The sequence below is a fragment of the Giraffa tippelskirchi genome, chromosome 4, assembly GCF_054371585.1.
Source record: "Giraffa tippelskirchi isolate mGirTip1 chromosome 4, T2T-mGirTip1v1.2.pri, whole genome shotgun sequence".
Taxonomy (NCBI): Eukaryota; Metazoa; Chordata; class Mammalia; order Artiodactyla; family Giraffidae; genus Giraffa; species Giraffa tippelskirchi.
In genome coordinates this window covers 198,364,237-198,389,193 of record NC_137278.1, presented here as the reverse complement: position 1 = coordinate 198,389,193, position 24,957 = coordinate 198,364,237, and the positions used below count along the sequence as shown (strand labels likewise).

At 42.7% G+C, this 24,957-nt stretch overlaps 1 protein-coding gene across 26 annotated transcripts; it reads right to left on the bottom strand.

Moving 5' to 3' along the window:
* Positions 1-267: 267 nt before the first annotated feature.
* AKAP3 (A-kinase anchoring protein 3) lies at positions 268-24,921 on the bottom strand. 26 transcript variants are annotated; one of them, XM_081593801.1, is made up of 6 exons: positions 24,575-24,921; positions 23,246-23,854; positions 18,887-18,994; positions 14,052-14,147; positions 7,378-9,717; positions 268-646 (listed from the first exon to the last, which is right to left on the bottom strand). In XM_081593801.1, exons 4-6 carry the CDS (start codon positions 14,145-14,147, stop codon positions 491-493), a joined length of 2,592 nt encoding a protein of 863 aa, XP_081449927.1. In that variant the 5' UTR covers positions 18,887-18,994; positions 23,246-23,854; positions 24,575-24,921; the 3' UTR covers positions 268-490. The 26 variants fall into 26 exon arrangements, with proteins under 26 accessions (XP_081449927.1, XP_081449931.1, XP_081449941.1 ...); XM_081593805.1 differs by having other exon boundaries at positions 24,725-24,921; XM_081593815.1 differs by having other exon boundaries at positions 7,378-9,690; positions 24,725-24,921.
* Positions 24,922-24,957: the final 36 nt, after the last annotated feature.

Here is a 24,957-nt window from a genome sequence, read left to right as displayed (position 1 = left end):
CCCTGGAGTAGGAAATGGCAACCCACTCCAGGATTCTTGCCTGGGAAATACCATGGACAGAGAAGCCTGGTGGGCTATATGTGGTTGCAAGAGTCAGACATGACTGTAGTGACTTAGCATGCATGCGATAGGTTAAATAATAAAGGACATTCTCCTTGAAGAGACTTAATTGGCCATAGTCACTATTGACAAAGAATCGGACTGGACTGAGTGATTTAGCATGCAGGCATTGGTCCCACTGGATCCCAAGGAAACCAAACACTTGGAGCCATTTATTTGTAATTTTTATTTTACGTCCTTGCTTGCATGGACAAGAATATCTGCAAAATCCAGGGACTAGCGCACGATGACGTGTCTTAGATGTGAGTGGTATGAAGATAATGTTGGGGCTCTGTGAGGAGGCGGGAGAGGGGGGCCGCGGCAGTGAGGAAGAAGGGAGGGGACGAGGGCAGGACCCACTGTGGGAAGGAGGGGCGGCGGCGGGCCGCCATCACAGGTTCACCATCAGCCAGTCCAGCAACTGCAGCCGTGTAACGTTGCCCACCGCCTCGTCCAGCTGTCGCTCCTTCTCGTACCGCAGCACTGACTGTAGAACCTCACCTACGCTGCGCCCCTTTTCGACGGCGGCTGCTGAGAGCTGAAGTAGCTGAGGGAGGGAAAGAAAGCGGTAGTCGAGGCAGAGCATCCCACCGAGGGCCGGGCAGGCCCTTCAAGGCCAGACAGCAGGGAGCGGTCCCTGGCCGCAGGAGGGCCTCCAAGGAGATGCTGAGACGACTTCCAAAACTGGGACACCTGCTGGCTTGTCTGACAAAAGAAAGTGGGTTCCATCGCCCTTCATTTAAATGACAATCCCTGTCCGTGATATGGAAGATGTCCCACAAAGACTAAAACTTCCTGCTTCCAGTGGCTGTTTGGTCAATGGTGTTCTCGCCTTCTAAGGATTCTGAAGTTCTTAAGCTCACTGTAACATCATGAAATGGGCTCCCATCACCGTCCGGAGACCAACACAGACAGGAGAAGAAGAGCCATAGGACAATGTAGGTGCTGCTTTCTCAGCCCCGTAGGCCAGAGAACCCTGGGATGATAGAGCAGGATGGTGACTCAAAGATGCATTAAACTCCCATGAAAACATTGCCCGGAGAGGTGACAATTGTCAGTAATACAGTGCCAGAAATTAGTGGAGGCACTGCTCATACCCAAGTCTCTGAACCCTATGTTTAATCCTCTTCCCAAGCATAAAATGAGAAAAGCCCAAGCAAGTATTCTCATATGAGCCCAATATATTGCCATTCATCTGGAACCCGTGTGGCAACAAATGAACCAGCTTTCCATTTTGTGCATTCTGTAACTGACTCTATGAGAAGTTCAAAGGGCAGATTAACAGGGAAAATATCAGGTGCTTTTTCAGGGGAAATCCTAGGCAGAGACTGAAGTGCAAAAGGATACTCTTGAAACAGATGGAAAGACAAGTCTCTGCAAAGAGGAGACAGAACGAAGCCTCAGATGGTCACTGTACAGCTAAACAATAATACCAAATCCAAAATGAAGACTAAATAGATGGAGATTAATAAGGAAACCCAGGAAAACCAAAGACAGAGCAATAGAAATTAACCATATTGAACAGTGTAAGAGACAGAATAAGCCTCGTTCAAAAAGACTGAGAAAATAAGCAGAGTTCAGGGGCCTGTGGGACAGTTCCAGAGGGTTTAACATTTATGTCCTTAGAGAAGAAAAAGGGTAGTGCAGAAATATATTTAAAGAAATAATGGACAAAAGCTTCCCCAATTTGCTAACAGACATACAGACAAATCCAAGAAGCATAATGAACTTGAAATATGATGAACCCTCATAATTCACTTCAAGACCTATCACCATCAAATTGCTGAAAACTAATACTTTAGCCACCTGATGTGAAGAGCTGACTCATTTGAAAAGACCCTGATGCTGGGAAAGATTGAGGGCAGGAGGAGAAGGGGATGACAGAGGATGAGATGGTTGGATGGCATCACCGACTCAGTGGACATGAGTTTGGGTAAACTCTGGGAGTTGGTGATGGACAGGGAGGCCTGGCGTGCTGCAGTTCATGGGGTCACAAAGAGTCAGACATGACTGAGCGACTGAACTGAACTGAAAGAAAAAGACGAAGAGATCTAAAAGCGGCCAGTGACAAATGGCACATTATACATAAGGGAACAACAATGCCAATGACAGCGGATTTGTCATCAAAAACCACAGAGGACAGAGGAGTGAAACTGCGCTTTTTAAGCACTAAAAGAAAAGAACTGTCAAACCAGAATTCTACGTCCAGCAAACATATGCCTCAGGAATGAAGGTCAAATAAAATTTCAGATTAATTTAAGAGAATTTATCGTCAGAAAAATGCATTCTGTTTCCTTGCACAAAAGGAAAATGGTATCAGAAGGAAACTGGGAACATGAGGAGCAAACTAACAACAACAGAAATGGTAAAAATCTCAGGATAAATGATAAACGATTTGCCTCCATTCTTTAAAATATTTTTGATGGTTGAAAGCAAAAATAATATCGCCTAAGGATTTTAGGCAATAAAATTAAATAGATTTTAGGCAGCTAATTATATAAAATAATGGCAGCCTCAGGCAGAAAGGTGAAGGGCCCCATAGGGCAGGAAGATTTCCACATTCTAGCCTAAGTGGTCTCTGACAAGTTAAGTATGTGGATTGTGGTACCCAGAGAAACCACTAAAAAACTACACAAAGAGATCGCAAAACACAACAGATAGATTAAAGTGGAACACTGAAAAATGTTTAAAAATAATCCAAAAGAAGACAATAAAAGGAAAAGCAAAAAGGAAAAGCAGACTAAAGATAACTAACTGTTCAATCCCTGGGTTGGGAAGATCTCCTGGAGAAGGAAATGGCAACCTACTCCAGTGTTCTTGCCTATGGGGTCGCAAACAGTTGGACAAAGACTGAGTGACTAACGCTTTCCCTTTCACTTGGCCTCTCCCTGCTAGACTCCCCTCCTTTCCCAGCTGTGATAACAAAATACGTCTCCAGGCATTGCCAAATGTCCCTTAGGGGCAAAACGGCCTCCAGTAGAGGACAGTGGAGTTAGGCAAAGATTTATTTGATAAGACATTGCAAGCACAAGCAATGAAGGTAAAAACTAAACTAGATGTCATCGTTAAGAACTTCTACTCTTTGAAACACTTCATTAAGTAAAAAACAAGCTCCAGACTGAGAAAGTATTTGCAACACATATATATCTGGTGAAGCACTTCTATCCAGAATACATCAAGAATTCTTGTAACTTTCTAACAACCCAGTCAAAGTACAGGCAAAAGATTTACAATTTACATAGACAACTCACCAAAGATCATTTATGAATGGCTAATCAGCACATAAAAAGATGCTCAACATCTTTAGTCATTTTAATGTATGTATGTCAAATTAAATCCACAATCAGAAACCACTATAACAGCTATAATTAAAAACAGAACAGAATAATGTTGATGAGGATATGGAGAAATTGAAATCAACAAAATTGCTGGTGGGAATATAAAATGGTACAGCCTCTTTGAAAAACAGTTGAACAGTTTCTTAAGAAATTATACTTACCATAAAATGCAGCAGTTACATTCTTTGTCACCCAAGAGAAGTGAAAATGTATATCCACACAAAGACTTGTATGTGATTGTTCATAGAGGCATTAATCATAATAGCAAAATAACGGAAACAACCCTAATGTCTATTAATTGGTGAGTCAATAGAGAAAACATATACAATGAAATTCTATTCAGCAATAAAAGGAATGAACTGTTGATACATACTGCAACATGGATAAACCTCTAAAACCTTATGCTAATTGTGGAGAGCCTGATGTAAAAGGCTACATACTTTATGACTCCATTATTTTCTAAAATGAAAGGCAAATCTGTAATGACAGAAAGCAGGTTGATGGTTACCAGTGGCTGGGGGTGAAACTGAGAAACATAGCCTAGAAAATTCTGAGACAGAGAAATAAGGAGTCTCTAGTCCTATCAGATATTAAGACATATGACAGAATTACAATAATTAAAGCAATATGCTATTAAAATAGTATTAAGCCAGTAAGAACAGATGAATGACTCAATGGAACAGAACAGAAAGCTTAGGGAAAAAACAAAGACATACAGGTATCTGGAAAAAAATAAGATTGAATCCCTATGTCATATCTTGTATAAAAATGAATTCAAAATGGATCAAAGCCTTAAATATTTTTTTAAAATATCATAATTGTACTAGAAGAACACACGCATGGGGAAGTTTTGTTACTATCTTGTAGTGGAGAATGTTTTCCAAAATACGACACAAAATCTAGGAAAAATAAAAGATAAACTATCATATTTGACTACATAAACATTTAAAATAATTCTTCATGGCAAAAACAACAAAACAAAATACCAATCAAAAGTTAAATGATTAAAAAATCATATGTAATATCACAAAGGCTCTTTTCCTTGTATATGTAAAACTCTCACAGATCCATAAGAAAAATACCAACAACCTAGCAGAAAAAAAGGGCAGAGGTTACAAACAAATGATTCATCCATGAAAAAGGAATTAAAAAATGGCTCTTAGGAACTTCCCTGGTGGCCCAGTGGCTAAGACACTGAGCTCCCAAGGCAGTGAACCTGGGTTCGATTCCTTGTCTATGAACTAGATTCCACATGCCACAACTAAAAGTGCACAGAAAGGGCTCAGTGCAGCCAAATAAATATTTTTTAAAAGCAAAAATGGCTTTAAAACACATGAAAAGATATTCACCCTCATTCCAGAAAAGATAAGTGCAAAGTAAGGCAACACTTGGCAAAGATCAAAAGTTTGGCATGGACCGTAGGTTAGTTACTATGTGGGAAACAGGTGTTCTCATTTTATTTTAATAGGTGTGCAAATTGGTGCACATTGGAGAAGGAAATGGCAACCCGTTCCAGTATTCCTACCTGGGAAACCCCAGGGACAGAGGAGCCTGGTGGGCTACAGTCCGTGGGGTTGCAAAGATTCAGACACAACTTAGTGACTGAACAACAAATACATATTAACTTGTATGCTGCATAAACAAGAAATTGATCAGAATGGTTTTCTGCAGGGAGGGCAATGGAATGGGGAGATAAAAATGAGAAAAAGTCCTTAATTTTAATCGTGCATCTTTTTTTGTGTGCCTTTGGATTTTGAAGTATGCACACATTACCTAACAAAAATGGATACAGACACTTCCATGAAGGTCCAATGGTTAAGACTCCTCACTGTCAGTACAGGGGGCCTGAGTTCCATCCCTGGCCAGGGAACCATGATCCCACATGCTGCAGGGCGTGACCAACAATTTTTTTAAATGGATACAAATTTGTTTAAAGGAATTGGGCTCGTGGATATGCTGGTATTACCAGATTTAATCACCAGCATTAGCATGAAAATAGTCGCCTATATTAATTAAATCTCTTTCCAAAAATAATCGCAACTCATTTACATAGTTTCTCTGATGTATACTCCATCCAACTCTTTTTAAAAATATGCTGCTGCTCAGAACAAATCTACTCATTATGTGACATTTGCATGTACTCTTGCCCATGTTTCCCACTCTTTTCCTTTAAGAAAATGTGTGTGTGTGTGTAGAAGGAAGCCTGCAAGTCTATTGTCTCATTCTAGAGAATTGTATCATAGACATTCTAATTCAAAATAATCTAAAACCAGAATGTATTATGATTGTTACATAGGATGTGGTTGACTTAAAAGATGGTGTCAGAACAAAGCCTGTTTCACACACTGTACGTGTGAAAGCTATGCTTCTTTTTGATTTTTTTCATCAGTCTAAAGCTTTCCTGAATATTGGCTCCTGTGCTAATTGCAACTTACCAAAATAATTTGGTGGTTCAGAGAATAAAGAATCTGCCTGCCATGCAGGAGACCTGGGTTCAATCCCAGGGTTAGGGAGATCCAGTATTCTTGCCTAGAGAATCCCATGGACAGAGGAGCCTGGCAGGCTAGAGTCCATGGAGTCTCAAAGAGTCAGAAACAACTGAGTGACTAAGCACATACACACAAAATACTTCATTTTACAGACTGGAAAAACTATGAACAGACAGAACTTGCCAAGCAAGTACTCTTAGGGATAAATCTAAGACTGGATCTCCGTGTTCTGTCCTCTGGCCCAACGTGGAACAGGCACACAGATCAACTGGGGGTTTTGCTAAAGGTTCTGATTCAGTAGGTCAGGAGTGGAGCCTGAGGTTCTGCACTTGCCAACACTGTCGGTGCACAGACATGCAAGGAGCAAGTCTACAGAGTACTGTTGCTGCAAGAGGAGCAAGTCGATGGGAGAGACAGTTTCTCGTTTAGGCTGAGTGTAGCCTATTCTGTGTGCAGTACAGTCCTGTGTCTTCCTGGTCATCAGATAAACCAAGCAACCCAGTTAACAAGGGCTACTAACCCCAAGCATCAAATGGAGAAAGCCTCTTCCTCCATATCTTCTAAGAAGATGGATGCTTGTTATAATAACTGCAGCCTCTGGTGCCACCTCCTATTACTTAATTGGTAATTGCCATTGTTCCACTTCTCTTAATTGAGAGGAAGTAATATTGAAAAAAAAAAAAAAAAACCCTGAGAGAGAAAAAGAGAGAGAGACTGTGTATATTGTGGGGATGGTCTCTTAATTCCCCCACATTAGCATGGAGCACCAACTACGTAAACAAAAGCTTCCTAGACTCAAAATTTCCCTTCCATGAGCAGTTCTGAGGCCTAAATTGGGAGAAGAAAGGAGGTAGAAAGCACACTTACCTTTATCAGTAAGAACAGTAATAAGCTTATTTTCTCTCTGCCTTGTTCTTTAGTCTTATCAACTGATTCAGAACTTAGGATGAGGGGAAGAGGGATGCTATTTATTGAATCCCTTCAAATCCCCAATGGCTCCTAGATCACCAGCAAGGAGAGTTATGATAGGCTTGAAAACACCATGAATCTAGACTCTTTGCCCCCAGCCAACACATCCCTGGGATGCTTCCCAGCGTCTCCTTCTCATTCTTTGGGCAAAGCTGTCCTACCCAGAGTTCAGTCTGAGCCCAGAACTTACTCTGATTCTTTCACCAACTCACTTGGAGGCTCCTTATTTGTGCATTCCCATCCAGATACACAGAAAAAAAGAGAAAAAAACTTATATCTTGTTTTCCCTTTGACACACCTCTTATTGGGCAAAATCTAGTTTTAATTTACCCATTGTGCCTGCTATGAGTTTTGAGCTTCGAATGTTTACTGTTTCCATCCTACCCTTCTTGGGGCTATCTTCCCATTTAGAAAGAAAAAGCACTTAAAATCCTAATTAACCCTAATCAATCTTCCGCAAACCCCTGACTCTACTGCCTTACCTTCTCCTGGATTCCTTCGTCGTCACCGGCAAAGTACAGAATAGGGACGTTGAGCTCAGAGGCAGCTACCCACTGAAGAACGGCTTGGAGCTGCTTGTTCTGCACCGTGTCGGTCAGGTTGTGGTTGCTGACAATCACTTTGGGTGCTGCACACCCTTCGGGGGGCTGTGCTGATAGACCCCTCAGTTCGCTGTGGATAGCCTGATAGGCATTCTGCAGGAGCGTCTCTGCCGTCCCTGTGCCCTTGGTGGACAAACACTCATATAAACTCTCTGGGAAGGCTGACGTCGGCCTGCTGGCATCCCCAGACTTGTCGTCTCCCAGTTCTGCCAATGGAGAGTCGCAGGACTTGGCAATGATGAGACACAACTTCATCACTGAGTCCACCAGATGTTCTACCAGCTGCCCGTTCATGTGGCCGTCAAGCTGGTTAACCACCATCTTGGTGAGCCCCGCAAAAGCACCCCCAGGCTCATCACATTCATTTAATTTGGTGGGAGAAGGGGTTACGGGTCTTTCACACTGGGGACTGTTGTCTTCCTTGGTTGCCTTGGGATCACAGCTATGATCTCTCTTAAAAATGGTCTCACTGAGCAAGTTCCGGATAAAGTTGAAGAAAACGCTCATTAGGTCTTTCTTCTCCAGTTCTTCTGGGTCAGCTCCCACTTGGGGAGACTGGAGGGTAGGCTCATTGGAAACGGCCGGGGACTTAGTGGGACACAGGTTGGAGGTGCCAGCGGCTTCGAGGAAGCTCTGTGCATCCATGCTTCCTCCCTGGGCCAGGTGGTACTGGATCAGAAGTAAGGCAGACACAATCAGGTCCTTGGCCCAGGAGTTTGAGTCGCACATAAAATTCTCAGGTTTTTCTGAGCACTGCATAGGGAGGCTGAAGTTGCAGGGGTCAAAAGGGAACCCCAGGGGAAAGTCCGGCTCAGGTTTGTACTGTCTGTTGGGAGCTACAAAGGGTGAGCCCTGGAAGCATGAAGATATGCCTTCCTTCTGCTGGCTCTTGTGCCACAGGGTCAGCCCCTCTTTGATAATGTGTTCCCCCAGAGTTTCCACACAGGACTTCTCCTTCTCAGGTTTGGGCGTGGGGGTGCATACTTTCTCCCTCACTCTACCTTCCGATTTCATGCGGGCGAAGTTGACGTTTCGGTGTCTAGGGTCACCCATCTCTTTCATAGAGATGAGGGAGTAACCTTCAGACTTATCCTTGGTTTTCCTGACTGTCTCAGGGGGTTTCTTGGCAAATATCACCGAGTGGAGTTTCCCCAGCATGGCGTCCATGATGTCTGTGGCCTTCTGGCTTCCGTGAGAGAATAAGCTTCTTTTCACGGCCGAGACAAAGTCTGTGTCCGTCATGAGGGTCCCTGTGACATTGTGGAGGTTCTTCATGAAGGAGTCGATGAGGTCTGAGACCACCTCTTTGGCATGCTTGATCAGGACCTTCTTCAGCACGATGGTGGCAATGGTCGTGTCCTTCACCTGGATCTTCAGTGTCTTCATGATGGAGACCATCATGTCGGACACCACGCTGTTGGCGTAGGTCATGATCCCTTGACTGACAGAAGCTGTGAAGTCATCAGGCCTTTCCTGCCCTCTGAACATCTTTCTCTCCGCTGGTAAGGTCCTTCCTCCCTCTTTGGCATCACCCGCGTTACGAGATTCGAACACTTCCTTGTAGAAGAAAGACTTCTTAGAGCCAGGTCTGTCATCTGGACCCCTGCCTCCCTTGGTGCTCTCCTTGATCTTCAAAGTGCTTTTGTATTTTAAATTTGGGGGACTCTGTAATGTCCCCGAGGCTCTGTCACCAGAGCCCGGAGCCTTATCTGATGGGGTATTTTTGGAGCACGCAGTGACGGTCTCATTCACCAGCTCCGATGCCACCTTGCTCAGGCTCTTGTTGGGTGGGGGCTCATCCCCCATGTACACTGACTGGTGGACACACCTGTTCTCAGAGCCATCAATCCTCTCGTTAATCTCCTTGCGGGCCATGGCGATGACAAGATTCGTGAGGCGGTTGGCGTAGAAGGAGACTTCATCTATGGAGCTCCCGTTGCCGGTGTGGGTGCTGGGGCCCTGGTATGGGTTCTCTCTGTGACTCATCTCAAAATGCAGCCTCCCTGGACTGCCCCTGGAGGTGGTGTTGTAATAGTCCATGCAGAAACCTTTGCGTGGGTCTCCTGGGCTGACCATTTCCCTGCCGTGTGATGATTCTCCGGGCTTGAACCTAACGTCTTGGAATCCTGCTGTGCTTTTTTCCAGGTCTCTGCGGAGCCAGCTGAGCACTCTGATGGGATCGTGTGAGGCTTCCTTAAAAATAGACAAGGATTCATCCGACTATAACAAAGTAAAGACACAGGATATTCAGGACAACCTCAAAAAGCAGTCACAAAAATGATTACCCCTTCTCATGTCTCAACTCCTCCATCAACTCAACAGCTGGAAGCAATATTTACTGAGTGCTTACTATATACCAGGCTTCCCTAGTGGCTCAGTCAGTAAAGAATCCACCTGCAATGCAGGAGACCGGAGTTCAACCCCTGGGTCGGGAAGATCCCCTGGAGAAGAAAATGGCAACCCACTTCAGTAATCTTGCCTGGGAAATCCCATGGACAGAGGAGCCTGGGGGTCTACAGTCCATGGGGTCGCAAGAGTTGGACATGACTGACTGACTAAACCACCACCACCACCTACTATATATCAGGCACTGTTCTGAGTACTTTAAAACTAGCACCTCATTAATATTATTCTGTGTGTGCATGTGTGTGCTCAGTCATGTCTGACTCTACAATCCCATGGACTGTAGCCCACCAGGCTTCTCTGCCTGGATTTCCCAGGCAAGATTTTTGGAGTGGGTTGCCATTTCTTCCTCCAGGGGATCTTCCTAACCCAGGGATTGAACTTGCATCTCCTGCATCTCCTGCATTGGCAGGCAGACTACCATGGAGCCACCTAGAAAGCCAATATTATCCTGGAAATGAACTTAAATGCTAGCTTTCTTATTATCCACATTTTAACAGAAGAGGAAATTGAAGAACTGAGGGATTGAGTTAGTTACTTACCAGAGGTTACACAGCTAATCACTGATGGAGGAGGAGTTCCAACTGGAGCAGTGACTCCTGGGCCCCTGCTCTGTGCCACTGCACTGTGTCACCTCTATCAACATAGACCCTTCAGATCAGACCCTCATTGGCTACAGAGTTCGAATTTGCACTAAATCAGATTTTTCATGTATTGTTATTACTATTTTTATGGTTGATCTGTTTTATTTAGGTCTCTTATGACAAGTATAGGGCTTCCTTGGTGGCTCAGACAGCAAAGAATCTGCCTGCAATAATGGAGACCCGGGTTTAATCCCTGAGTCAGGGAGATTCCCTTGGAGAAGGGAATGGCAACCCACTCCAGTATTCTTGCTTGGAGAATCCTGTGGACAGAAAAGTCTGGCAGGGTACAGTCCATGGGGTCACAAAGAGTTGGACACGACTGAGTGACTAACACTTTCACTTTCATTACAAGTATAGTTTTCAAGATATCAGAAAATTCAAGGACAGTGGTGCATAATTAATCACTTTGCCGGGCTACACAAGCACAATCTTTATATGCTCAATGGCTTCCAGTGGAGTACTGGGCATGCTTTAGGCTAAGAATCTGATTTGTAACTGAGGAATTAGTATCTGTGGGACAATTTATTAGTTTTGAGTGAATGCCGATTCTTTGGTGGATGCTAGCTGTGCTCAGCATATGCACACGGTTATATGCTGACCTAATTTATAATCTTCACTTGAACATAGGCTAAAATAAGAATGCATGTGGAAGTGTCCTATTTACCATCAAATGTAAGGGATCACTGTAACTATTGGAGTTACATCTCTCTGAGGATGACCAGAAGTACTCATCTTTAAAGAATAACTAGGTATTTTAAAAGGGGAAAGGGAGAGTTGGGAGGAATTGGGAGATTGAGATTGACGCATATACGCTATTGATACTATGTGTAAAATAGACAACTGATGGGAACATAACTATACAGCACAGGGAACTCGACTTAATGCTCTGTGGTGACCTGAAAGGGAAGAAACTTCAAAAGGGAGAGGATGTATGTGTGTGTGTGTGTGTGAAGAAACTTCAAAAGGGAGAGGATGTATGTGTGTGTGTGTGTGTGTGTGTGTGTGTGTGTGTGTGCACATATATATGCACTAAGTGTTAAGTCACTTCAGTCTTGTCCGACTCTTTACGACCCTAAGGTCTGTAGCCCTCCAGGCTCCTGTCCATGGGATTCTCCAGGCAAGAATATTGGAGTGGGTGGCCATTTCCTCCTCCAGGGGATCTTTCTGACCCAGGGATTGAACTCAGGTCTCTTACATCTCCTGCATTAGCAGGCGGGTTCTTTACCACTAGCACCACCTGGGAATCCATATATATATATATATACACACACACACATATATATATAGCATCTCACAGCTAGCACATGATAGGGGCCAGGATTCAAATACAGTTCAGACTCTGAAATTGGCACTCTCCACCCCTACAGTCAACAGTCTACTGTAATGTCTGGATGACTTGGGAAGAAGACAAAAGCAGCTGGACCTCTACAGCCTGGTTTAAGCTGCTTATGGGCCACAGAACTTGGTTCAAAGTCCTCTAAATTGTTCTCCTAATTTGAATAATAGCTACTATAAGGGAATTTGTACTCTAGTAGAACACTATACACTGTCTATAGCATACTCCTCCATGTTTTCTGATTCTGATTCTCTTGGAAATAGCTGATTACTCTGGAAACTATAGATAACTGTTAGCAGTGCAGTATAATTCTTGTCTACACACGTGTTAATTCTGACCAGGAAAGAATTACTGACTTTCTCTCCCACTTTGTAAGAGGTCAGGTTTTCCTCCATTTGCACAGTTCATTCCAAAATTCCTGATCTACATACATGTCTTTTTTTTGGACTCTCCTTAGAACTGCACCATTAATGAATTAAATAAAATCTCATTAATGATTTAAATAAAATCTTTCACGTGAGTCTATTATATGTTCATCAGAGAGTCATTATTTCACCTTTCTCTGAAAATGATCTTTTAACAGTTTTGCAAATCTTTGTCAAGATGTCCAACAAATTTGCCTAACAGAGGTGAAGGTCTTCATGAGAGTATTGTACCCAGTGTGTCCTTTCTTGGCCCCCCAGAGATGGTGTTTTAGGCACCATTTTAATTTTCCTCTCTACTAATTTTGTTTTTGGTTTTCATTTAGGTCCTTCCACTGCCAACAATCATTGGTGGCAGCAATACTTGAGAATTTTGGTTTTATTATCTCACCACTTGGTGATTTCTTTAATGGATTAGTGGTTTATAGAGATCTATTCTCTGTTGGTGAGAGACAACAGAAAATCTACTTGGCTAAGTATTTTTTGCTCATCTTAAGGCTCAAATCAATTTGGAACTTTGCACCCAGTTAGAAGGAGAAGGGTTCTTTAATCTCTGGACAAGTGAGTTTAGTTTTCTATCTCTGATCCTAAGACTCAGCACAGAGTCTGTGCCAATCATTCATTACTGTCTCTCAAGTCCAAGTCTACCCTTTTTGGTCTTGCTTTGTGACTCTGGAGCTGGACCCTTTAAACATTTCTCATTGGGTGGCTGGCTTTGTTGGCAGAGGGCACTGGAGGGGCGCTACCTGGTCACCACAGGAGGGAGGGGCTTGCCTTCTGGCCACCTGTGCCCTTTGGCAAGTGTCTTGAGCACCACTGGGATGCAGGTTGCTGTCCTGCTACAGGGCATGCTCTCCAAGGGGATCTGAAGTAGCCTTGGTTGAGGGCAAGGGGACTTTGTGAGCCTAAACTTTCTTTCTCATTCACTCTTTCAGTCTAGGGGTAGTAGCTGCTTTCTGCATTCCCTGCATCTGGATCTCTTATTAGAGTCCTCTTTCACAGCTTTTAGTAGTTAACTTAGTTAAATATCTCCTACTGAGTAGTTTTTTAGTATTAAATTACTGATGTGGTTTCCCTTTTCTGACGGGACTCTGACTTAACAGTGTCTAATACTAAGTAAGTGTGGAATAAATGTTTGTTGAAGGATGAAGGCAGAGCAACAATATCACTTAGATGAGAGTTTATAATTCTGAGAATTTTGAGGCATCCTACGCATCTATAAACTTTGAGAACATTTCTGTTTGAGTCTCTTTCTGTTAGAAGCCTGAAGTTTTACAACTGTTATACATGGTTTCTCTTTCATTAACCGTGGCATATTTCTCCTATTAAGCATCATATTATAGGACTTTTTACCCCCCAAAATTATACATGGAACTTTTTGTTCTAAAGGAGTTCATTTTCCCCCCAAGAATTTCATCTTCAAAAATAAGAGGTGGTGGGACTTCCCTGGCAGTCCAGTGGGTAAGATACTGTACTTCCACTGCAGGGGCATGGGTTTGATACCTGATTAGGGAACTAATTCTTTCTGGTAATTACCCATAACATTTCACATAACAAAATAATAAACCTGCTTGTTGTTGTTGTTGCTTAGTCGCTCAGTTGTGCCCGACTCTTTGCGACCCCATGCTGCATGCAGCGTGGCCAAAAATACGAAGGAAAAAAAAGAGGTGGCGGCGGAGAGAAAACAGCTACTCTTAATGGCACTCCACATATTCCTAACTCCGTATTTATAAGGAGACCGACCCTTACCATTTTCCAGTCTTGGGGTTGGCTGTCTCCGGGGGAATAGACGTCAACTTTGCATACTCCATTTTGGCTTTGTAACCAGTCAACCCTATCCGACATCTGGAAGTAGAAAAAAAGGAGAAGGATCATCAAAAGGCCTAGCTTCGTGGAAGTGAGAAGTAATAAGACAAATGACTGAGATGAGGAAAGTAGGAGTGATCCTCTCCACAGAGATCTGTCCTGAGAGTTACTTCAGACCCACTTAACTCTGGACCTCTGCATTCTCAGCTGCAAACCACAGAAAGATTTCCTCAGAATATGTATCTCTACTGTGAGGCCAGAGGCTGGTGTCTTCTCAGTTCAATTCAGTTCAGTTGCTCAGTCATGTCTGACTTTCTGCGACCCCATGAATTGCAGCATGTCAGGCCTCCCTGTCCATCACCAACTCTCGGAGTCTACCCAAACCCATGTCCATTGAGTCGATGATGCCATCCAACCATCTCATCCTCTGTCGTCCCCTTCTCCTCCTGCCCCCAATCCTTCCCAGCATTAGGGTCTTTTCCAATGAGTCAACTCTTCGCATGAGGTGGCCAAAGTATTGGAGTTTCAGCTTCAACATGAGTCCTTCCAATGAACAACCAGGACTGATCTCCCCTAGGATGGACTGGTTGGATCTCCTTGCAGTCCAAGGGACTCTCAAGAGTCTTCTCCAACACCACAGTTCAAAAGCATCAATTCTGCGGCACTAAGCTTTCTTCACAGTCCAACTCTCACATCCATACATGACTACTGGAGAAACCATAGCCTTGACTAGACAGACCTTTGTTGGCAAAGTAATGTCTCTGCTTTTAAATATGCTATCTAGGTTGGTCATAACCTTCCTTCCAAGGAGTAAGCGCCTTTTAATTTCATGGCTGCAATCACCATCTGCAGTGATTTTGGAGCCCCCAAAAATAAAGTCTGACACTGTTTCCACTGTTTCCCCATCTATTTCCCATGAAGTGATGGGACCAGATGCCATGATCTTAGTTTTCTGAATGTTGAGCTTTAAGCCAACTTTTTCACTCTCCTCTCTCACTTTCATCAAGAGGCTCTTTAGTTCTTTTTCACTTTCTGCCATAAGGGTGGTGTCATCTGCATATCTGAGGTTATTGATATTTCTCCCCACAATCTTGATTCCAGCTTGTGCTTCTTCCAGCCCAGCGTTTCTCGTGATGTACTCTGCATAGAAGTTAAATAAGCAGGGTGACAAAATACAGCCTTGACATACTCCTTTTCCTATTTGGAACCAGTCTGTTGTTCCATGTCCAGTTCTAACTGTTGCTTCCTGACCTGAATACAGGTTTCTCAAGACACAGGTCAGATGGTCTGGTATTCCCATCTCTTTCAGAATTTTCCACAGTTTATTGTGATCCACACAGTCAAAGGCTTTGGCATAGTCAATAAAGCAGAAAGACATGTTTTTCTGGAACTCTCTTGCTTTTTCAATGATCCAGCAGATGTTGGCAATTTGATCTCTGGTTCCTCTGCCTTTTCTAAAACCAGCTTGAACATCTGGAAGTTCACGGTTCACGTATTGCTGAAGCCTGGCTTGGAGAATTTTGAGCATTACTTTACTAGCATGTGAGATGAGTGCAATTGTGCGGTAGTTTGAGCATTCTTTGGCATTGTCTTTCTTTAGGATTGGAATAAAAACTGACCTTTTCCAGTCCTGTGGCCACTGCTGAGTTTTCCAAATTTGCTGGCATGTTGAGCGCAGCACTTTCACAGCATCATCTTTTAGGATTTGAAAGAACTCAACTGGAATTCCATCACCTCCACTAGCTTTGTTCGTAGTGATGCTTTCTAAGGCCCACTTGACTTCACATTCCAGGATGTCGGGCTCTAGGTGAGTGATCACACCATCATGATTATCCGGGTTGTAAAGATCTTTTTTGTACAGTTCTTCTGTGTATTCTTGCCACCTCTTCTTAATATATTCTGCTTCCGTTAGAGGTGCTTAATACAGATTCACTTGTGAACGAATATGAGCATATTCTGTGTCCTGGCTTGACCACCCTTTCACATCTTGGATTTTCAGTATATGCTCAAAGCTCAATTTGATCAAAATAGAATTAATTGACTTTTCCCTCTCTGATCTTGCCCCACCAACTTTTCTAAGTAATGTAGGCTTCATTGTAATTTGATTTCTAGAGCACTAACTTACTTATATTAGCAGTAAATCTAGGATGGCTGCCTTAAGAATAATCCCTCTTCCAGTTAGCCAAAAGTCCTGGGGGAATTCTCAGCCTCCATGGTTCCACCAAACTTCTGGATGGCAGGAGAAGGGAGATGTCTTATACACCATCCAAAGGGTCTTGGAGGGAGTTATGTCCTGGCTGATGTTGGTTTTTTCATAACCCTCCTTACTCTTTGCTCTATTCCCTAATTTCTGTCGTGGCACCACCATCTATCTACCTGGTCTTCCAGAAAGCTGATCTTCATTTTACATGTATTCTTCCATCCCAAGCCTTCCTCTAGCTACTGTTTCTCTCTTATTTGTAGTCATTTTTCTTGAAATAATTGCTTATGCTTATTGCTTTCACTACTTCATCTCCCCAGTGAGCACCAATCCCCTAATCCATGGGGGATTAGACTGTGGGCTTAGTCTCATTGACTTTCTGCAACACCGCATCTTATCTGATAGTTCTTGGAAATGTGACTAATTATCATACTTGCCCACTGATAACCTACAAGTATGAGAAGCTTCTCTTTGCCCTCTTTTGTCAAGTCAGAATTCCATTATCAGGTTTCCTCACTGAAGTTTCCTTTCTTTTGTTGTTAAGTGTTGCTCAAGCCTATTTTCTCAATAAGCAAGGTGGAATGAGATGGCCAATTTTTTCTCCTCAGTGCCCCCAAAACATCTTTGTGAATAGACACACATATTTATATATATATATTTTAACAAATACACTGGCTTAAAATTCTGTCAAAATAAAGTCCAAAAGCTTATCCTAAATTTTTTTAAACAGTGAAATTATGGGGTTTTTTTGAAATTATGTTGTATAAATAATTGCTTGAAATAAATGGAGCATTATTCGTGATTGAATTTCTGGTTAATTGGAAATATTCGCTTTAAAGGGCTTTGTAGAGGGTAGACATCTCCCCCACAAACAAAACCAACACAACTCAAACACAGATTATATACAATTTAAACTTATTTATATGTGGGTTTCCAGGTGGCTCAGTGGAAAAAAAAAATTAGGTTCAATTCCTGGATTGGGAAGATCCCCTGGGGAAGGAAATGGCAACCCACTCTGGTATTTTTGCCTGGGAAATCCCACGGATGGAGGAGCCTGGTGGGCTACAGTCCATGGGGTCGTAAAGAGTGGGACAAGACTGAGTGACTGAACAACAGCAATAAGTGGGTTTATTATTTTTGTTCCACAAAACATTATAGGTAATTATTAAAAAGAAAATATAAGATCTTTTAAGAGCTACCTGCTCATGCTCCCAAAAGGATGTGGACTTGTTTTTATACCTCATTCCCTAACTTAGGTCACTGATCTGGGGAAAGAGCTTCTTTTATTCTTCCTAACACTGTGATACAATAGATTCCTTGAATAAGCCATGGGTTTTTCATTGTGATTAGACCTTAGAAGGATCTTGCTTAAAAACCCTGAATCAACTATTTTAAAATACCAAATCTAAGAGACTAATCCTCAGAGAACCTCATTTCATTGGTTTTAGGGTGTGGAAACAAGTGGATAAAAGTTTCTTTTTTCTTTATAATATTTATTTTACTGCACCAGGTCTTGGGTTTCCTAGGTAACTCAGTGGTAAAGAATCTCCCTGCCAATGCAGGAGCAACAGGAGACATGTGTTCAATCCCTGGGTCGGAAGATCTCCTGGAGGAGCGAATAGCAACCCACTACAGTGTTCTTGCCTGGAGAATCCCATGGACAGAGGAGCCTGGAGGGATACAGTCCATGGGGTCACAAAGAGTCAGACACGACTGAGGCGACTGAGTGTGTACACACACACCAGGTCTTAGCTGCTGCATGTGTGATCTAGTTCCCTGGCCAGGGATCAAACCCAGGCCCCCTGTATTGGGAGCCTAGAATCTTGGCCACTGGACCACTAGGGAAGTCCTAGCCTTAAATTTCTTAAAAGCTCCTTGGGTGATTCTAACGGACACCTAGAATTGAAAATCTCTGGGCTTATATGGAGAGATCCTCTCTGCAACAGACTTGCCAGCTCCAGAAATACAATTGTTTATTCTTTAAAACATTTTTTTTCTGAGATTTTGTAAGCTTATTGGTACCTTATTTTAATGTTTTTTTTTAAACCCCTAACAATGAAGTTTTTACTGCCTATGAAGTTAAACCTTGTGTTGTCTCTCAGAAGCTCATTGTTTTATGTAAATATTCATACGTTTGCATCATCACCATGAAGAAACAAAAGACTTAGAAACAGGTTGCCTAGACTGTTGACAGTGCAAGTCTCTTAATCTCCGATTTACATTTCATCTTAATGAATGACTTCTAATGGAACATGACGATGTCAATAGGATCTACTGATTTAAGCTACATGCTCAGTTGCTCAGTCGTGTCTGACTCTGCAACCCCATGGACTTCAGCCCACCAGGCTTCTCTGTCCGTGGGATTTCCCAGGCTAGAACACTGGAGTGGGTTGCCATGCCCTCCTCCAGGGGATCTTCCTGACTCAGGGATTGAACCCGCATCTCGTGTCTCCTGCATTGGCAGGTGGATTCTTTACCACTAGCGCCACCTGGAAAGCCCTATTAGGCTACACAGCACAATTAAAAAGCAGGGATGAAAACAAAGAACAGAAAGTAGGGAAGTTGTGTGGTCACTTACTCTTACTGAGGACAGGTTCTGAGATATGAGGAAAGCTCTGGATTAATTTCTTGTTGTCTTCACTATTCCTAAGTTTACCTACCCCTCCTTCCATGAAATATAAGGAATCTGCAATGGAAAGACACAAATAAAAATGACTAATATTACCTATGAACTTTACTGTTCTCATTACCAAATGATTTTGACCTATTATTTTTCACATATGATATGCAAATGTTGAGCACAAAATGATATTCACGTTCAAAGTACAGATACCATTCTTGCAGTCTCATGGTTCCTACGTGACAACAAAGGTTTTATCATCTGACCAATTATTTCTGAAATGACTATTGTTATTCTTCACTTTCCAATCATTGGCAGACAGACTTACTTAACAACAAGGACACTGAAAGTTTTTAGCCTAATCTCAAACTTGGCTTGAATCGGAAGTCAGAAGTTCAGTAGCTAGAATGGAGAGTAAGTGCCCTAAGTTTGTGGATCTCACATCACTTTGTAAGTTCTCCTCTGAGGACTCAGAAGAAATGAGTCCTTCTGTGACAAAGGGAATTCACAATTAAAACCAGCTTCCAGATCAATTATCTTTCTTATAATTGCCTGCTGAAAGAGTAAATATATGAATACTGCCTATTGCTAATTCTGGATAGCTCAATTTTTCTTTCTTTCTTAAACTGGAGAATCTGAGAAAATAGAAATGACTTGCTCAAGTTTGCTAGGGTGGTAAGGCTTTCACAAAGCTTGACTCCTTTTAAGAACATGCTTACCCCAGAGACTTACTGAAGGTATAAATATTTATCCAATGATTTATTAACGGATCTCCTATCCCAATAATAAAAATGAATCAATTATCTCAAAAGTGCTCTTATACTTCTCTCACACTTACTAGTTACATAGATTCAGCAAACACTTCCACTTACACATATCTTGAGGTTTTTATTCTATTTTCTATATCCTCTGCATGTTTGTTTGCATCCATGAAGTTTCTTTTAGACTTTAAATTCCTTAAATTGTTCTGGATAATAGCATATATAACAAGGTACTTAAATGCCTTTTGATGGTAGTGGCATTCAGACTTCTAAATATGTATACATGTCTCATAATGAAATGGAAAAGAGAGAAGGAAAATCTAGAGATTAAAGGAGTTAATGAATGGATTCATCCATTTTTTAACTTCAAAGTGGGTAATATCCTGCAATTAGAATGGAAATTGAATGAGACAAATGACGCTTTCTGTTATCTATTAAATTTGATGAGGAAAGAAGGCTTACTATACACAGTGTGAAGATAAATGGACCTTGGGAATCATTTATTGTTAATGTTCTCATTTTAAAGATAAGGAAACTGACACCCATAAAGGGACTATTAAAACCAATCGATATATTCAATGAAATATTTACAGCTCTTCAGGTTAACCTTATGGAAGCTAAGAATTTTTCTTATGGCCAATAGGGGGACCCAATGGAACAATAGAAGGACTGACCTAAACTGTTCCTTTAAAATGTCAGTGTGATTATCATCTCAGTGATAACTGAGGAGCGCAAACCATGAACGCCAGCCAGGGAGGCATAAATAATAGAGGGGCTTGGTTATGGAGCTGTATCCCGGACCCCAGTTCCATCTCAGGACATGTTTCCTGTGTTCATCATAAGCAAGAGCTCCTGTTTACTCAAGGTTGCTAAGCTCGCAGAAATACTCAAATTACAGGCAGTGTATGTGAAGCTTTTGCAGAGTTATGAATCTGATGAAGTTTTGAAATTTACTCGACCACTTTTTATTACTAATTTTAAAAAGGAAAAATATATTCTAATATGTTTTATTTTCCTCTCTCATTCCCTTTCTCTAAATGCGAGGCATACAGTAGACACTCCATAAATTTAGCTGTTGATGAAATCAGCCTCATGCGATTTTGTTTAAATTAAGGATTAGAAGACTGTGAGTCTGTGTGTCTCTTTTTCTCAGCGGTACTATTCAGTGTAAAGCTTTCCTGTGGATTTCCTATATTTTCACTTCCCCTTGTTAATAACTTCTCTCTCCATTGCCCGTTAGTACAGATGGTTTCTCCACATAGCTATATATATTCTGCCTCGCCCCAGTTCTCTGTTATCTAGCCAAGGAGTCAGAAATAAGAGTGAGAGGATTAAAGCGGATGAGAATTCGGACTCAGAGCAATACGAATCTGATTTTGCTATTAGAGCGCTGGAAAAAATCAAACAGTAAAACAGACAAAAAAAATCTACCCCACCCCCAAGTTTTGGAATAGCCCACATATGAATAGGAAGTCAGCAGGTAGTCAAGCTTCCAGTCACACCATGAAATTGAAAAGCAGATGCCCTCATGTCTCCAAAAGTATGGCCAAGGAGATCTAGTCCATCTAGATAGACAACATTAAAACTTTAGCAGCAAAGATGGTAGGTAGCTACCATTTACTATCGTCGTGCTGAAGGAGCGGCTCATTTATTTCCAGAAGATTCTGACGTGACATTAACTGGGACAAGAGGGAGGTGAGGTTGAATGTTAAAGAGTTACCCATTCCTTGTCACTGAATTCTCCGTTTTAACCACAGAAGTTCAGAAAACAGGCTGTCTCGTCAGTCCAGTGGGATCTCCTACCTCTGCAGCACTGGAAGAGTGACCACAGAAGACTCCAGAAGATACTTTTAAAGTCAGTGAAGATGCTGGGATGTTTGTGCTCAGCTCAAGATCTTGTTTCCTCCCCCAGCCTTCCATGTACCTCCCCCTTGCTGGGACTGGAGAGTGACATCAGAATCACAGCTGGTGATATCACTGCTTCTATAGCAACAGTGGTGACACTGCCAGAAATTGAGTGATCATCAGACAAGGGGAGGGGTGAAGATACACTGCAAGGCCCTGATGCTTAGTTTGGAAGAACTGGGCTTGCTTTCTCCAGATTGATTTTCTTGTTTAAGGGTCTAATTTTTGGTAGGGAATATGGGAGGGAGAAGGGGTTTCCCAAGTTGGCTCAGTGGTAAAGACTCCACTGGCCAATGCAGAAGACCCAGGCTCTGTCCCTGCATCGGGAAGATCCCCTGGAGAAGAGAATGGCAACTCACTCCAGTTTTCTTGCCTGGGAAATCCCATGGACAAAGGAGTCTGGCAGGTTACAATCCATGGAGTCACAAAGAGTTGGACATGACTGAGCACACACATATAGGAGAGGGGTATGCATAGTTTATGCCAAGGGATTCCACTAAAAAGAACAATAAGTATTAGGTATTATCACATCCAGATGGGTGCAGAGAAAAAAGAACTGAGGGTCTACTAAATTTTTTATGCAAAGCCCATGGAATCATTTCATTCTGTGGGATTCAGTTTGGACTCTTAATTATAAGCCTCTTTCATTAAAAAAAAAACAAATTCTGAGATAGTTTGCCTAAACTGACCACCTCTGGGTTATAATAAATCTGAGGTCAGAGATACAGTAGCATTACAACTCTCGACCTGAGAAACAGTACTGAGATTAATTGGACCAAGAGCATTTAGTTGTCAAATTTCTAGGCTTCAGGAGACTTTGTTAGTCGTACATTCTCTTTGGAATGTTATAATACCTTAGGTATGCTTAATGACTCTCTGAGCAAGGCTACAGGATAAAGATTAAAATTGTTAATGAATTTAAAAATGACTTACTGGTTTATTACAAGCTTCCTTCAACAAGGTTATGCATCGATGACCTTTTATATTATGTTTCAGTTTCTTTACCTTTAAAAGAAATTGGGTTTGTTGATCTCTTAAGAACCCTTCCAGCTCTGACATTGTTATCTTGTGTGTGCGTTCAGATGCTTAGTCACGTCCAACTCTTTGCGACCCCATCAACTATAGTCCGCCCAGGCTCCTCTGTCCATGGGATTTTCCTGGCCAGGATACTGGAGTGGGTTGCCCTTTCCTCCTCCAGGGGATCTTTCCAACCCAGGGATTGAACCTGAGTCTCTTGCATCTCCTGCACTGGTAGGTGGATTCTTTACCACTGCACTAAGATCCCTTCCAGCTCTAACAGTCTATGATCTTGATACATGAGTGGTATGTAAACAATGCATGTACACAGGTATGACACTTTGCAGCTGACAAGGCACCTTCACATCCATGTCATCTGATCCTCACAGTAACGTTTTGAGGAAACAGGACAGGTGTTCTTTTGTCTGTTCGCCAGATGCAGAATATTTTTTTAATTTTTATTTTCTTAACACCAAGAACATTTTGTATTGGGGTATAGCCGATTAACATTGTGATAGTTTCAGGTGAATAGTGAAGGGACTCAGCCATACATATACATGTATCCATTCTCCCCCAAACACCCCTCCCATCCAGGGAGCCAGGTGTAGAACCTCACCCAGTTCACCACACATACCTGGTAGGCTAGAACTGGGTTCTAATATTCTGATTTTTAAATCGATGCTCTTTCAACAGTATCATGCCACCTTGAAACTAGTATTGAGCATACAAGGCACTGTTTGACTTGGAGATGAAACATAGTTGACAATAGTACACAGGTGTTAGGATTGTGACTGACAGTGGGATCTGTCAATTTACCAGAACCAGGAAACTGTTTCTATTCATATGGACTCCAAAATCAAATATTAGCAAAATGTTAAGTGCTGAGTGAACACAGGATGAGGCCACGAAATATAAGAGTGCAGCATTAGGAAACATCTTTGATATAATCAAGTTAACTTTCCTCTTCCAATTCACTTGGTAGATGACAGGTCAGTAAGTGGTGGGGGTGAGGCAAAGTGGGACCAACCAACCTTGCAAACCTAGTAACAAGCCACTTCCACTCACTACATGTCCTTTGTTCATCCTAGCAAGGCACGCTCCTTTCTTCCTGAAAATACAAAGCACTGAAGAAACGACCAAGTCTGGAAAGATTCCCCCAAAGGACCTTGTTTGCTGATATGCCCTAGGTAGATGTCTCAGGACATGTTGCTGATCGCTGATCTTATTCTGGGATCTTGAGAGGCTGCCACGAAGAAAGGATTTAAAAACACAAGTCTTCATCTTCTCTTTCTACAATTTTGGCAAGCTCTAGATACTACTTTCTGGAACAATGCAAACTCCCAAGGATCCACAATTAAAAGAATATTACACACCCGTTGTTCTAGAGAGAGCCATCTTGAGTTTCTTCCTAGAAAAATGTGCAGATGGCGTGTGCGAACCATCTGTCGTGTCCGACTTTGCGACCCCATGGATTGTAACCCATCATGATTCTCTATCCATGGGGATTCTCCAGGCAAGAATACTGGAGTAGGTTACCCTTTCCTCCTCCAGGGGAGCTTCTCCAACCCAGGGATCAAACCTGTGTCTCTTACACGTCTCCTGCATTGCAGGCGGATTCTCTATACCGCTGAGCCACCGGGGAAGCCCTACTAACTTTTACAGGACATTGCGGGAAGTTCACAGACTTCCGGAAGCCCCCTCCTGGGTCAGAGTCCAAGTTAAATATCCCTGGATTCATGTCGGGTGGTGACATAAGGGCTTTGATAAATCATAGTACTTAAAACACAGGTGGAATGATACAACACGTCAGAGAAGTCGTCTCCGAGGCCACCCACGAGCAGAGACGTGAGCTCGTGACACGCCCCAGGAAAAGGGAACAGCAAGAGCCAAGGGCCCGGGGGACGGAACCTGCTCTTCGGACTCCACGAACGCATCCTTCCTCACGTGTATTTCTCTCCCTCACCTTTTCTCTCCGCGTCCCCTCCCCCTCCAGTCCTCTGGGCCCCGGTTCTCTCCTGGAAAAGCTTCCAGGGCTCGAGCGCCGCCCCAACGGACACTTTCAGGGAGCGATGAACTGAGAGTTGGGGAAGCTGAGTTGCTTCCCCAGGTTTACCCTGAACTTTAGGTTCCTCTATACTCCGACGTCGTCTTTACGGTCAGCTCCAGAGATGGAACTCCGATCTCAAGACTCCTCGCTTTTTCCCTCTTCCTCCCTGTCTTCCTCCCTGTCTTCCTCACAACCCACACAACCCTCAAGCCCTTCCGGCCGTTTCCTACGCGCTCTTGTCAGCCACAGTGCACCCCACCCTCGGACCCGCCCCTTCCGTTCCCGTTTGGCGCCTGCGC

Bases quoted from the DNA above. Each gene is read 5' to 3' on its own strand.
- AKAP3 (XM_081593801.1), bottom strand. From the start codon at position 14,147: ATGTCGGATAGGGTTGACTGGTTACAAAGCCAAAATGGAGTATGCAAA. The intron at 9,718-14,051 runs GTAAGGGTCGGT...ACTTTGTTATAG, and splicing joins AACCCCAAGACTGGAAAATG to TCGGATGAATCCTTGTCTAT. The intron at 647-7,377 runs GTAAGGCAGTAG...TCCCTCCCTCAG, and splicing joins ACGAAGGAATCCAGGAGAAG to CTACTTCAGCTCTCAGCAGC.